The sequence below is a fragment of the Cynoglossus semilaevis genome, chromosome 11 (assembly GCF_000523025.1).
Source record: "Cynoglossus semilaevis isolate Cse_v1.0 chromosome 11, Cse_v1.0, whole genome shotgun sequence".
In the NCBI taxonomy this organism is placed as follows: domain Eukaryota; kingdom Metazoa; phylum Chordata; class Actinopteri; order Pleuronectiformes; family Cynoglossidae; genus Cynoglossus; species Cynoglossus semilaevis.
In genome coordinates, this window is record NC_024317.1 from 2674262 (window position 1) to 2687979 (window position 13718).

General features: G+C 39.3%; 1 protein-coding gene and 1 long non-coding RNA gene across 2 annotated transcripts in view; one reads left to right on the forward strand and one right to left on the reverse strand.

Moving 5' to 3' along the window:
- The window catches only part of LOC103385861 (von Willebrand factor A domain-containing protein 1), a 5987-nt gene extending 5159 nt beyond the window's left edge, over positions 1-828 (reverse strand). Inside the window, exon 1 of the mRNA XM_025060323.1 lies at positions 312-828. Within this exon, the coding sequence (XP_024916091.1) occupies positions 312-393 (82 nt within the window). The 5' untranslated portion in view covers positions 394-828. The remainder of the gene's footprint in view (positions 1-311) is intronic.
- Positions 1-13718, forward strand: part of LOC103385860 (uncharacterized) — a 40237-nt gene that overhangs the window by 14258 nt on the left and 12261 nt on the right. The window contains exon 2 of the long non-coding RNA XR_003051169.1: positions 2103-2147. This is a non-coding gene — a long non-coding RNA (uncharacterized LOC103385860). The remainder of the gene's footprint in view (positions 1-2102; positions 2148-13718) is intronic.

Below are 13718 nucleotides of genomic sequence, written 5' to 3' on the forward strand. Positions count from 1 at the left end.
TTATTCATTTGACTTGTCCTGCAGCTCAACCGCCTTCCAGATCCTGTAATGGTCAAAGCTTTGTCCATTTTTTTTATATATGGTCCATGTGACTCCAAAGACACATTTTTACTGATAGCTAATGTACATGTGCATTCAGAAAAATAAATTCATATGGAAGTTAATGCTGTTAGCAAAAGAAAAAAAACACATTTGAAGAATTTTCCCAAACTGCAGCCTGTAAATTTTAAGTCACATTTTATTTACTGGCATAAATCTTTTCGCTCCTCCTGTTACCTGTGATGTAATACTGTTGTCTGACGTGGACTCACCTGTGGCAGGTTCAGGTGTCTGCGTGTTACTGCAGGTCCACATGGCCCAGAGAAAAACACAGTGATGTAGAAAAGCCAGCATCTTTAACAGCGCGCGTCAAACAACGGCTGGTGTTTTTAAAACCACAGCAGGTGGAGAGGCCTTGATAACCAACCTCTGGTTCCATGGCCCTCATGTTGGCGACTGGGCCCGTCACACTGTTCCACAGAAAACACCACCATTGTTTCCAGGGCTGTGGTTATTCTCTCTGAGTTCAGACTGCTTCATGTCTGAGAGCTGCTCTCTGCCGCTCCACCCTCTCCAGCTGCAGCTCAGCCTGGAAATTGGATCTTTGTCGTGGGACCAGGGAATTTTTTTTTTTGATATGGGCTCTGGATTTCTTCTCGAAGACTTTGGCGAGAAAGAAATACAGACAAGGATAAAGTACAGTTTATGGTGGAACTGTGATAAAATGCTGTAAAGTCAAACTGCTTCCAAAAGTGATGAAATTACATGACTACACAAAGTTAAAGATTTTAGAATATAATGGTCATGTGTTTAATAATTAATAATAAAAAGGAAATAATAATGATAATAATAATACCTATTATTATTATCATTATTATTATTTGTTAAGATTAGGGTAAAAAACATCACTGAATTTCACACAATGCCTTTAATCGCTGTGTGATTAAATACATTTTCAATTAATCACACTTTATTACAAAAAAAGGCTATAAATCAATATCACATTTTTAATCGTTGCCCAACTCATGATGTTCTTGTTGATTTAGTCGACATGTCACTAAAAACATTGATACACGTGCAGCTCCTAAAATCCTCCGTGTTTTTTATGAACTTTTCATTTTCAGTGTATGGCCAGAAAACCAATATATACTGTATTGTAGAAGCAATTATTTTACCCAATTTTTTTTCTATTTTTTTTAACTAGGCATCCCATACCGAGGAGTTTAAACTGAATGTTCACTAACTCTCTGGTTCTGGTCTGTGATGCTAAAGCTCAGCTGGAAACTGGCCGTCACTGAGAGGATTAAAAAGACATTTCAGCACCTGTCACAAAATAATTTTTGTTAGAAAAAAACAAACCAACTTAACTCTGTCGTAGCATGAACTAATTGCCGCTCCTCAGTTCTGGATGATGACCTAAAATGGCAGCTGCAGGTGTTATCACATTTTCTCACATTCAGCGAGACCAGCTGGACATATTTGTAAAGGGCTGCCTCCCAGAGGAAACAAGAACGAGGGTTCACCACGGAGCCAGAGGTGCATGTGGAGGAACATCTGTTCTGCCTCTACATTATTGCACTGATGGAGTACGATATTGGTTCTCGAACTGGGGGGGAAAGTATTCAAAATCACCCCTTAATGTTATCAGAATACCACAAACTACTACCATTGGATTTGCATTATTTCCAAAATCACCCCTTAATGTTATCAGAATGCCACTAAATACTATCATTGGATTTCCATTATTTCGGTCACGTGATTGGATATAGATTCAGTATCAAGTAAATGTACACAAATAATTCATTAAAGTACCAGATAATTTCATGATAATAATGATGACATTTCTGAGCAATAAAACATCTTGAAGTCTCAGCACAAATGTCCTCCCCACTACACCGAGTGACTCTGTAGGTGCCTTTCTCTGACAGCAGAGGGCACTGTTCTCCACTCCACTTCGTCCCTTCAACACAATCGATATGGAATTGTGGGGGAAAAAAGAATTACAATGCATCGATGAATCGATATTTGTACCCACCGCTAATCTATACCGATCTTTTCTGCAGGTTTCGTGTTCGGTCTTCTCAGGTCTTCTTCAATCTGCTGGTCTGGTAAGTTCCCTCTTTAATTTGATCTCTTTTTTAAATCAACACACTGATCCAAGAACGGTTAAAACGAAATCTTAGCAAATACTATTTGTTTTTTGTTTTCATCAAAAACATTGTGGTTGTTATTTACTTTACACGCACTCATTAAAACGTATATATTCACCTGTTCTACAATAAATATGACAGAAAACGACTGTGGGAAAAGCAAGTTTCGATGTTGGCGAACACTGAAATGTCACAGTGAGGAAGAACATTAATGATGATTTTCTTTTTTTTTAAAACTAAAATAACTCATTTCAGTTTAGTTGTTTTGGATCCATTTAATTTGTTTTCAATATGTTTCCTTAATTCCCCAGCAGTTCATTATTTGACAAGACTGTTTATAAAACAGTGCGACGCCACTCTGTGGAATTAATAGACGTGTTCTCATTTAAAATGGAAAATTAAACACACATTCTCATCGCATCTCATTATAGATTTAATGGAGAACTGAATTAACTAGCAAACTGTCAGCTGCTGCCATTAGTCCGTGTGCGTGAAATGAAAGAACTTGTAGATTCCATCATATAAAATACATTTAAAAGTTCCATTGTTTTGTAGTCTATAAACTAGAATAGAAGTTTTTATCATTCAGCTTTCACACACTGTTTGTCCAACAATTTGTGTCTGCGTCTCTGCACACAAAAAGGTTTTAGTTTCACCAATGCATCTGCAGCTTAAAATACCATCTTAATGCCCGGCATGCAGAAATTGACAAATTAAATTAAATTAAAGTAAATGTGAGTAACTACTATGATTAATCGTGATTAATCCAGATTGAAAACTTAATTGTTGACGGTTTAAAGCCCTAAAAAACACTGTTGTATTTATCTTTTCACTTTACATAAAACTTGTTCTCGTTCTTGTTCCTTCATTCTCTCATATTTCAACTATAATAAAAATGGAATCTAAATCCTTCATTGTTCAGTTTCACCTAAAAAACTGAACTGGAACTGCAGTTTTTTTAGGCAGATTTTTGTTTTGGCGCTCATAACACTATTATCTCAGATATTAACTGTTTACAACAACTTCAATAGGTAGTCTGCGACCTCTATGGGTTTGCAGTGGTACTGCAGATGGGTTGTAAAATTTATGGTTGATTAGACTTTTTTTTTTAAATTTTGCACAGTTAAAGTTTGGGGACCATGGCTTGAAAACCATTGAAGCTGTGACACACCCTCCTCATGCACACACATATTTGTTTTTCTTTCTGTTTGCTCTTCAGATTAAATTAATCTGTGAGAGGATCATACAAACACCATAATGGATTCCTCTGCTGCAGGCAGCCCAGCAACACACTCGGCTGAACTACCAAACACATTAATCTTTACTGTGTGAAAAATCACAGCTTGATTTTCCACTGTGAAGGAGGATAAGCTATTAAAGAGCCATTTTATTAACATCATCTTGATGAATGCGTCCTTTGCTGAGGAGCTGCTGCTGATTACCATCCTGATGAATGCGCTGTCAGCTCTCACAATCTCAACCACACAATAACAAAGTAACACTGACCACACGGAGCCGGAGTTTTGGTGGAACCCTTCTCCTCTTATAAAGTGTTCATTATAATCCGACTCTTCAAACGGTCGGGCGAATGTTTTGCGCCACGTCTGGGATTTTAAGGTCAAACATCGGTGGTGGTGAAAGCCATTAATGACAGCTTTGAACCCAACTATTCTTTCATGTGAAAGTAGCACAGACGCAGCAGAGTGCTCACTTTCATCTGCTGATTAAAAGCCCCTTACCTCAAAGACGTAGAGAAATGATACACCCTCCTCTCCTTTGCTCTTACCCTTCCATTCTTCCTTCTGTCTTTGCAGTCATTAGCTGACTGCTGCTGCCGTTTGGGGCGTTAATAAATCACACGATCTTCTAGAATGGAGACATTTCTTTCTCCACCCTTTGACGGGCTCCACCCTTCATTAAACTCACATTTATGTTTTCCTATTGACAAAGTGACATCTGGCTTTTAACCCCTTACTCTTTTAGCACGCTCCGTTGCTAGCCATGGCTGGTCCAAGGTTCCTAATCAAATCGATCGTCACAACATCGAATGCTAACACGATCGTCTTTCAATCTGTGTAATTTGCACTCACATCTATCAAGTCTGTGTCTACTGAATTAAGTTACGCCCACCGCTACCTTGAATCAGTCACTTCAGCTGCACACTTTGAAATGAACCTGACACTTCACCTCACGCCCGGCACCACACTCATGTACTTTTCTGCTACTCCTGATTTTCTTGCTTTAGAACCTCGGATCGTTTTTCCCGCCTCTGTTATCACCAGTGAAATTGAAGAGGAATATCGATATTTCTCTTTCAGTGCTTTCACCTAAATTACCTCTGTATGAGTTTTTGATTACTGTTACGTTGGAGAAGGATGAAAGCTCCAGAGCAAACAAACAAACAAACAAACAACTTAACCGGATTTGTCCTGCGATGCTAATGCCCTGACGTCACTGCGCTGAGAGCTGGGTTGACTCCGTTCCGTGTGTTTGGTCCTGATAGAAAGTTGGCCCCGAGCGAGATCCCATCATCAGATTTCAGAGCTCTGTCGGGAGATGAGACTTCTGGAATGAATAAACGTCTTCAGCGTCAGGCTGGAGAGCACTAACCTTCAGCTGCCTCGTAAAACTCAGAGGATCACTCCACGAACGCATTCTGGCCAACGGCAGAGGCGGCGGCATCTGGCCAGTTTGTTACTCTGACACTGCAGTCTGTAAACAGACTTCAAAGCCCTGCACTCTTTCATCTGGAGGCTGAGGTGGCTAACTAGAAGAGAATCATAATAATAAACACATTTTATTGGAGAGGACCTTAAATTAGCTTCGATGTTTAGCCGTAGCCAATATGAGAAAAAATACAGGGTTTTATAAGAAAAGAGCGGAGAGGAAGAAAAACATCGTGGTAACTGAAGGTTAAACTAAATGGTTGGACTAAATGGATCCTTTCCGAGGCACAATTTAGAAAATCAATTAGTTTAGAAAAAAACACAAACAAACAGAGAGCGGACGCTGCTGCTAGTGATTATAAACACATGTGACATCATAGTGAAAGGTACAAGAACAGCGCAGGGAAATGAGAAAGTTAAATATCATTTACTGCAGCAATCTTTAATGCTTTTCAGGTGATTGACCTTTGACCTGATGGAGAGATGGGGCAGGGACCTACTATTTTATACACTGTGTAAAGCTGGGCTTTGTATCTGGGTGTAATGGCTTGTACTTAGAAACTCACAAAACAATTCACAGCCTGCTCTCACTACATTCACTGCCCCTCATGAGGGTGACGGACCTCATATTGAGAACCTCAAATTTACCTACAATTTTACCTTATGGCCATAAGGATTTGCATTGTGTAAAAGTGATTTTAAATATGCAAGAAATCACAACATTAATGTTTATATATCAATATATTTATTGAGTTATAAAAAATATAAAATTAATGTTTTGAGATCTTTATTAAATTGACTAATTGAATTAAAGATATGTCACACTGTGATGTCACACATATTAAGACATGAAGATGAACCTAGGTTTTAATTGCCTTGCATGAAGAGTTACATTACCGCCACCTACTGGATCTATTAACCACTGGTAAATCTTTCAAACCACAGAAGTCTTGATTATTAAACACCTGCCGTGGCCCCTGAGAAATACAAATGGAATTAATAATTGATGATACTGTCATTTATTTATGTATGTTTTATTTATATATTTATATACAGTTCATGCATTTCTGCTTGGGAACAAAACTCATTATACGATATGTTGAGTTATTGATTTCAATGGTAGAAAAATGGTATTGATCCAAAACACTGATGGATTTTTTTTCCTCTGGGCGTCACACAGTTTTGAACATAAACATTTTATTGACTTTGCTTAATATAATACAAACAACTGATACCTGACTGGTACATTGCATTGGTTAAAAACAAACAGAAATTTATGTCAGTATTAAGAAAAATATATATATTTAAAATTATATTTTTTTTTTATAAATAAGTTTTCACACCTATGTGCTCTGCCCAGGACAGAACATTTTCTGTCATTGATTCCAGGAAAGCTACAGAGAATGGCCACTGATTCAACCATAACAACAGTCAATCAATGTATTAGACAAACATGTATCTTCGCTGATTTCCCTTTGTTTAGAACACTGAAGAGGGATTCATGGGAAGGTAATAGGAAGGTGGAATCCGTTGACCCCTGTGACCTCAAGACCCCCCGCCCCCCAAAAAAAAAATCAATTCCAGATCAGAATCAATCAGACTGGAAAAGCTCGTCACTGGAAAGGCTTTTGTTTTGACGTGTTACATTGTGATTTAAAAAAAAAAAAAATCCTTGTTCAGAAATTTTTGCGAGATTCGCTTAAAAATGTACAAAGTAATTATTGGGAACCTTTTACAGCTGAGGTTCTCACAGCAGGAGGCAGGAGTAGTTTAGATGATTCTCTCCATCCTTTCTTTCACCTGTATCTTTTACCTGTATTCTTGTTTCTTTCTTGCTTCTCTTGCTTCTATTGTTGTGACTTGCTAAAAGCCGTGTACCTTTAATTATTCATCATCCGACCTGACCCTGGAGATAAGAGTGTTCATCTTATCCTGACAATTTTATTGCAAACCAGATCATGGAGAAAACAAATTGTCTCCGGTCTCAGCAAGGACTCCTTGACTTTTGTTGACCATATTACATGTTGGAGGGGGGGGGGGTTCTGAATTAATTATAGGATCTACCACTTCATACAACTCAGTTATGGACGGTGTAAAATCAGACATAACGTTCTTACAGATGAAATAGTAGTGTAATTTACTTTTAATTATTGAGTTCCCACAATATCTTCTCTACAATATCTTATAGTAAAACCTGTTTTACACACACTCCAATCCAGTAGGTGGCGGTAATGTGGCTAGTATTAACTTGCCTGGCAAAAGATGAGGCAACCAATGTATTGACCACGACTTCCTAAAAGCAGCTCAGCTTAGATGTGTCTAAATGTGGCGACAAATAGTTTCCGTAACAACATAATAAAACAACTCATCATCAGCTCCCCGTGTCATTACCATAAACCACCACCGGGCCACATGTCACACTGATGCCGAGCATTGATTCATTGAGCAGTGGCTCCACTGGGATCCAGCACATTGATGGACGGCTTTATAAATGTATTCAAATGTATGCGGCTCAGAGTCACATGTAAGTGGTGCAGGTCGCATCATGAATCAAGGTGTAAAACGGTGTTAAAGAATGTCAGGTGGAGATTATTAGAAGTCATGTTGCTCCGTCACCTGTTACTGATGAACCGTCGTCTCCGATAGAAATAGTTTAAAAATAAAAATCATACATCACTGAAATGAACAGCTACATTTTCACAAAACCCTGACGTGAAATTATCCAAATGCAGTTCATACTCCATCACTGTTGCAGAGATCAGGTGTGTGTACAGAGCTGACAGTGTCAATCTGCATGTCGTCAATAGACAAGTCAAGCCACATCTATCTATCTATCTATATATATATATATATATATATTTATATTTTATTTATCTAAAAAAGACCAGTTGTTTTTGAAAGTATAATGTTTTCCTACAACCCCACTGCTCCCCAATATATTTATGTATGTAAATATATATGTATGTATATTTATATACATACATATATTTGTATATAAATGTGTGTATATGTTTTATCTAAATATACTGGGGAGCAGCAGGAAATAATATACTTTCAAAAACAACTGCTCCTTTTTTATGTAAATATATGTATATATATGTATACACACATATACAGTATATGTCAATGTATATATAATGTATATACGTATATATACATATATATGTATGTCAATATAAGAGTGAGCTACAGTAGTACAGTGCAGTACAGTACAGTAGAGTGGAACGCCTTTAACCTTTAAGTCTCTCTTTTTTTTTCTTTTTCCATTTTCTTTATAATGACATCTTCTTCTGACTCTGACTCTGACTGACTCTGACTCTGACTAAGACTCTGACTCTGACTCAGGTCTGTCGGCTTCCTGTGTTCATGGATGTGAAAGCTGAGCAACAGGATGTCAGTGAAGTCCCACACAGGGCTGTTAGAATCAGTTAATGGTGCAGCTAATGGTTTCTGTTGATGGTGTTAATGAAGTGACATTTTAATGATGTTGTTAATTAACTCTGTTTAAAAAAAAAAGAAAAGAGAAGAAAACTAATTCCCTCAACATGTAAAAAAAAAAATTCTAGAATTTTTTTTTAGTTTAAGTTCAACGAAAGCTGTTGTTGTCAAAGTGGACTGGACAAATGGACAAATGGACAAATGGACCTGTTCATAACAGTGCTGATATAAAACGAGGAGGTCAACAGAAATGTCAGGATTAAACAACGCCGTGTAAAAACAGCAGAGTATGGACTGTTAAACAGCAGCAGGGAGTGGGGGGGGGGGGGGGGGGGGGGGGGGGGGGGGGCAGTCAGGGGGCTTTTGTTCAGTGAGTGCAAAAAGGTGTTTTTAGAAACACAATCCTGATATCAACGTACAACAAACCTGAAATGGTACTGGAAAATAATAATAATAATAATAATAATGATATAAAACACAACATTAGGTTGTAATGAGGTACAAAACTGTTTCATCATCAGATGTTTGGCTTTGGTCGACTCAGTAATGAAACCCACAACCTTCAGAATAATCCTGAGCAGCAAATTAATTTCCCTGGGCTGAGAATCGTAGGTGGATTAAAGACGAGAAGAACCGCGGATCAACTCAGACATGAAATAATTTGTCCTGAACGTCTGATTTCTCGTCTTTGTTTCTCATCACTGCCACAGTTTCTGCCACAGTAACGACTCATTCTGCCCACGGCCATCAGACATGGATGGTCAGCTCCTCATTAGGAGCCTGTTGTAGAGCAGGCCACCACTGGGGGGCATTAATGAGGTCAGCTGACAGGAAGTTGGACGTGGACATGAACAGAGCTCAGCTTTAACAGTAAAACAGGAGAGACTGCAGCTGAAGTTAGCCAACCTTAGCATACTTTTAGTTCGAGTTCTATCCATCCCTCCATCCATCCATCCATCCATCCATCCATCCATCCATCCATCCATCCATCCATCCATCCGTCTGTTCCATCAGTCCAGGTCCATTAGTGACGCATCCATCCATCCATCCATCCATCTGTCTGTTCCATCAGTCCAGGTCCAACAGTGACAGTCTAACTAACTAGATCGTCTGGCTCTTGGACAGAAAAAGGTTTTTGTTTGTTTGATTTTTAAATTCCACTTTACCTTCTGTGACTTTCAGAACCAAATCCACATCAAGTCTAATTTAAAATCTGCTTCGAAAAGTGATGAAAGTGTCAGAAGATATAAAACACCGCAGCGCTGGGTTTTTATGGTCCCCGCTGCATATTTTCAGCTTAACGACAACATAAGTCAACATTGGTCCTGTCTGCCACTCTGTTTAATCCAGACGGAGGCGTAGGAGTGGAATATAAAAAAAATATAACAATACAGACAAGAAAATGATAACGTTTCACACTTTTTCAACAAACAGCAGAAGATAATGTTAATTATTTATTTAAATTATTTTTTCTTATATGAACTTTATTGATCCCACACTGAGAAAATGCTTGCGTTAACAGCTGCTCTGCTGCAACAGGCTGCCCCCTGGAGGCGCCACCTATGTGGTTTTCTTTGGGAATTGAACTCTTCGCTCTATGCTTGAAAGGCAGGCGTGCTAACCGCTACACTATAGAACCACAAATTCTATATTTATCTTGCATAAACATATATTTATCATTTATTACAATAGATTTTCATATTTTTATTTGATTCTGCTTTTTGGCAGAAGCAGCTGCAACACCGACAATTTCCTCTGGGGGATCGGTATTATTCCCAATGAAATATTAAGTATTTCTGACTCCAATTTTTTTAATTCCCAATGAAATATTAAGTATTTCTGATTCCAATTTTTTTTTTATTTAATGAGATAAAAACCTCAATCTGAACCTGTGTTGACAGTAATCGGCCTCAGAATACGAATGACGCTCAGATCAGGGCGAGAACGTCGTCTTTAAACTCGCGTCACTCTCCTGATCGTAACACGGCTGAGAAATAGATTGTGCAACGGGTCATGGAAACAGTCTCCATGGCTGTTACTCAGTGATCACCCACTGGTCTGAGTGGTTCACAGATCCCAGAGATTATTCTCCATCTGTTGTCTCCGTGTTATGGCCTGTCTGTGTGAGGAGCTCTGAAGCCGTTCATGACGACGACGGGTCTCACGCAGAGGAGGAAATGAGTCTTTATCAAAAGCTTTCCTGATTCCTCTTTTCATCCTGAAGCCCCTGGACATGAGACTTCAGTTCTAATGAAATGAGGGCAAAAAAAAAAAGAAAGAAAGAAAAGAAAAGAAATAGCCTTTAATTTTCTGTCAGCAGAAAAAAAAGGACAAAAACCAGGTGCTCTTTAAGGAACAAACCGCACCTTCAGTGAAAGTAGAGAAATACAGGATGAAAGTGTCAAACAGCAGGAGCTGTGGCTGCTCTTCTGAGAAGGAGGGTCAAAATTCATCCGTCTTCTGTGGAGCGTTCTTAGCAGCAGAGTTTATATTTAATAGAAATGTTTTACTAAATAAACCACAGCTAGCTTGTTCAGTAATAATACATTGAAGTTACATTCAATCTGAAAAAATATCAAAACAAAATCGTCACTGAACCAGATCAGGGTTCCGTTCCTTATTAAATAACAGACCACCTTAAAGTTTTTTTTTAAGGTGGTATGCCCAGATACCTTAAAGAATCTTTCTGGGCAACATGCGCAACTTATATTTCCCTGCTGTGCGTTGCGGTTGTGTTCCAGTCATTTAGTAATTTTTTAACATTTATGAATTGTGATTGAATTTTCACATGTCGCATCTTGATAAATCTCACCCCGATTTTTGAGGCATTAGCCTATGTTGCGACGAGCTAATTTAACATGTAGCACCTTGGTGTGAATGAGGCACAGATTCAAGTATATTTTGGCAAAATCCAGGCATTGCATCTTCGGGTTTTCATTGTTGGAGGAAAAAACTGACGGTTCTTTACGTAATCGTGCTAATATCGGTGACGACGACGACGATATCGGTCGGCCGATAGTCCTCTGTCCATCAGTGCTGCCTGGGAAATGAATATTTACCCTGTGGCCTGAGGATAATAAATGGGTGAAGTCAGTGCTGCAGACATTATATGGTAAAGGAGGTCAGTGAGAGTGTGAGTGTGTGTGTGGAAGGGGGGGGACGGGGGACGGCAGTGTGTGTGTGAGAAAATAGTAACAAAGAAGACAAAGCTGAGGAAGGAACTTGCCTTTTGTCATATCTGATAACATTATTCTCCGGCGCCATCTAAAGACTCAAATCATCCTCATTTTTTTGTCTCTATTTTCTCACCCCCTCTCACTCTGAGCTTCATACATTAGGAGCTGCAAACGGGTGGGACGAGGGAGACGGTGCAGCGGTGAACGCTCCGTCATGATTGCCGTTGATTGTGAGCGCAGTTTCCATGATTCAGAATGCACCGATTCTCGGTACTGAGCGTGATTAGCCGTGCTTTTCTCCGCAGCACAACAAAAGAAACACGCGGTGCCTTCATTAGAACCGACAGGTTACTCGACATGACACGGACTCGGTACCTGACAATCAGTACCAGAGAAGATGAACCCAGCTAAGTGCAGCAGAGGAGAAAATATAAAAAGCTCGGCAGACGAACGGTGAAAGGTCTGACAGCACTTGACTGAATCCTGTTGTAAAGTTGGACATTTTCTGTTGCCTGGTCTGCAGCTCTGTGACTGTGGCAGAGGAGAACATCTGAACTTCACCTTGGGTTTGAATGGAGTTCATTGTGTTTTTGTTAAAGACGTGAAGAAAAGGGGAGTATTTTAGTTAAACTTTTTTTGAATACTAGACATGTTCACCTCTTGACCCTGCATCGATCGAGTCCCAAATCAAGACCTCCCCCAAAAACCTTTTTTTTTTGTCATCCAAATTCAGCCGGTTCAGTTTCATATATTTTCACCCACATACAGTGTGTTGTCCTTTCCTGGCTACTTTTTTTATTTAAAAGTTAAAGTTTCACTATTTATACTTGTGAATGTGACTTTAAATGGTTGTTGTTTATACACAGTTCTCTGATGGATGGGCAAACCTTTGTGTTTGTACCCAGGATTCACCCCCCCTCCTCTGCCCCTGCCGCCCCTTTTATCTGAGAAATAAAAGAAACCAGTGATCATTCCCAGGGTATCAGAGACACGAAGATTTATACGCTGTGTTTAAAGAAGAAATCGAGAAAAAACATTTAAAGATTGGTTCGAATTTGGAAGAAAAACGTAGGAAAAACTTGTCATTGATATAACACTGCGGTAAAAGAAATTAGCCAATGACTAAATGTTCAAGTTTCCTCTGTTACTTTAACCTGAAACTCTGCCTCCTACTGGGCAGTGACAGCAGTGACAGCAGTGACAGCAGTGACCCAGTTAGAGTTTGCTGCTGACTGGTCACCCACACATTCCCCCGGGAGGATTCCTCCACCTCCTACGTTTGCAGGTGGTTAATTGGATGAATGTTAAGTTAAACCTCGTTTGACTAAAGGTTTTTAATCCCAATTAAAGACGGTCTTCGTCCCCCTGTCCTCGGTGTTGTGTCTCCTACTAATGCCTGCTGTAGAAGTCGCTCCTCGGTGACTGTTGCTGATTATCTCCCTGTGATTCTGTGCTTCATCCGCAGCCTCGGCCACGGCAGGGTGTGTGAGTTTGAATTTGCTCGTTGGCTCCTGCTGGAGAACACATGTTGACCAACTCTGTGGTAATTCCCTGGGCTGCTCACGCCTGGCGGATGATGACGGCGTTCCACTACGCACTCGTTCATAACAAAATGCATAATTGATATGTATTATGTGAACGACCAACGTTGACGATTACAGCGTAACATTCTGTTTGCTTTGGAACATCACATCCACTGCTGCCATAGAGACGCAACGCATGGAGTTCACGGTGTCCGTTCTCCAGCTGCAGTGTTTTTAAACATCAACAACAGCATCATTTCAACCCAGTCTTTTTTCTTTTTTTAAAAATAGAGTTAATGTCCGTCACAGTGGTGTAGGACTTGATGATGATGATGATGATGATGATGATGGAAATACATTGAAGTCAATGACCCGTACTTACGTCAGTGCTGAAAATGACGATGATAATGGTGATAATCGTAGATTTCCTATCGCCCACAGCACTCCGAGCCAATAAAAGGAGACAAAGAGGAGAGAAAAGCTTCACTTTTGTTTATTGATGGATGAAATAACAATGAATCACTTCAGCTGTCAGATACAATGCTTTAAAAAACAACAACAACAACAACAACAACAACACTCCTCAGATTCCTGTACAGCTCTCTATGTTAGAAGAACAAAATCAGAAAATAAACAAAATAAATTAAAGGTCGGTGTCACAGGACGCACGTCTCCAGTTTTGGTTCATGTGTCCAGGGCTTAAAAAAAAGTGGCTGCTGAATTAAA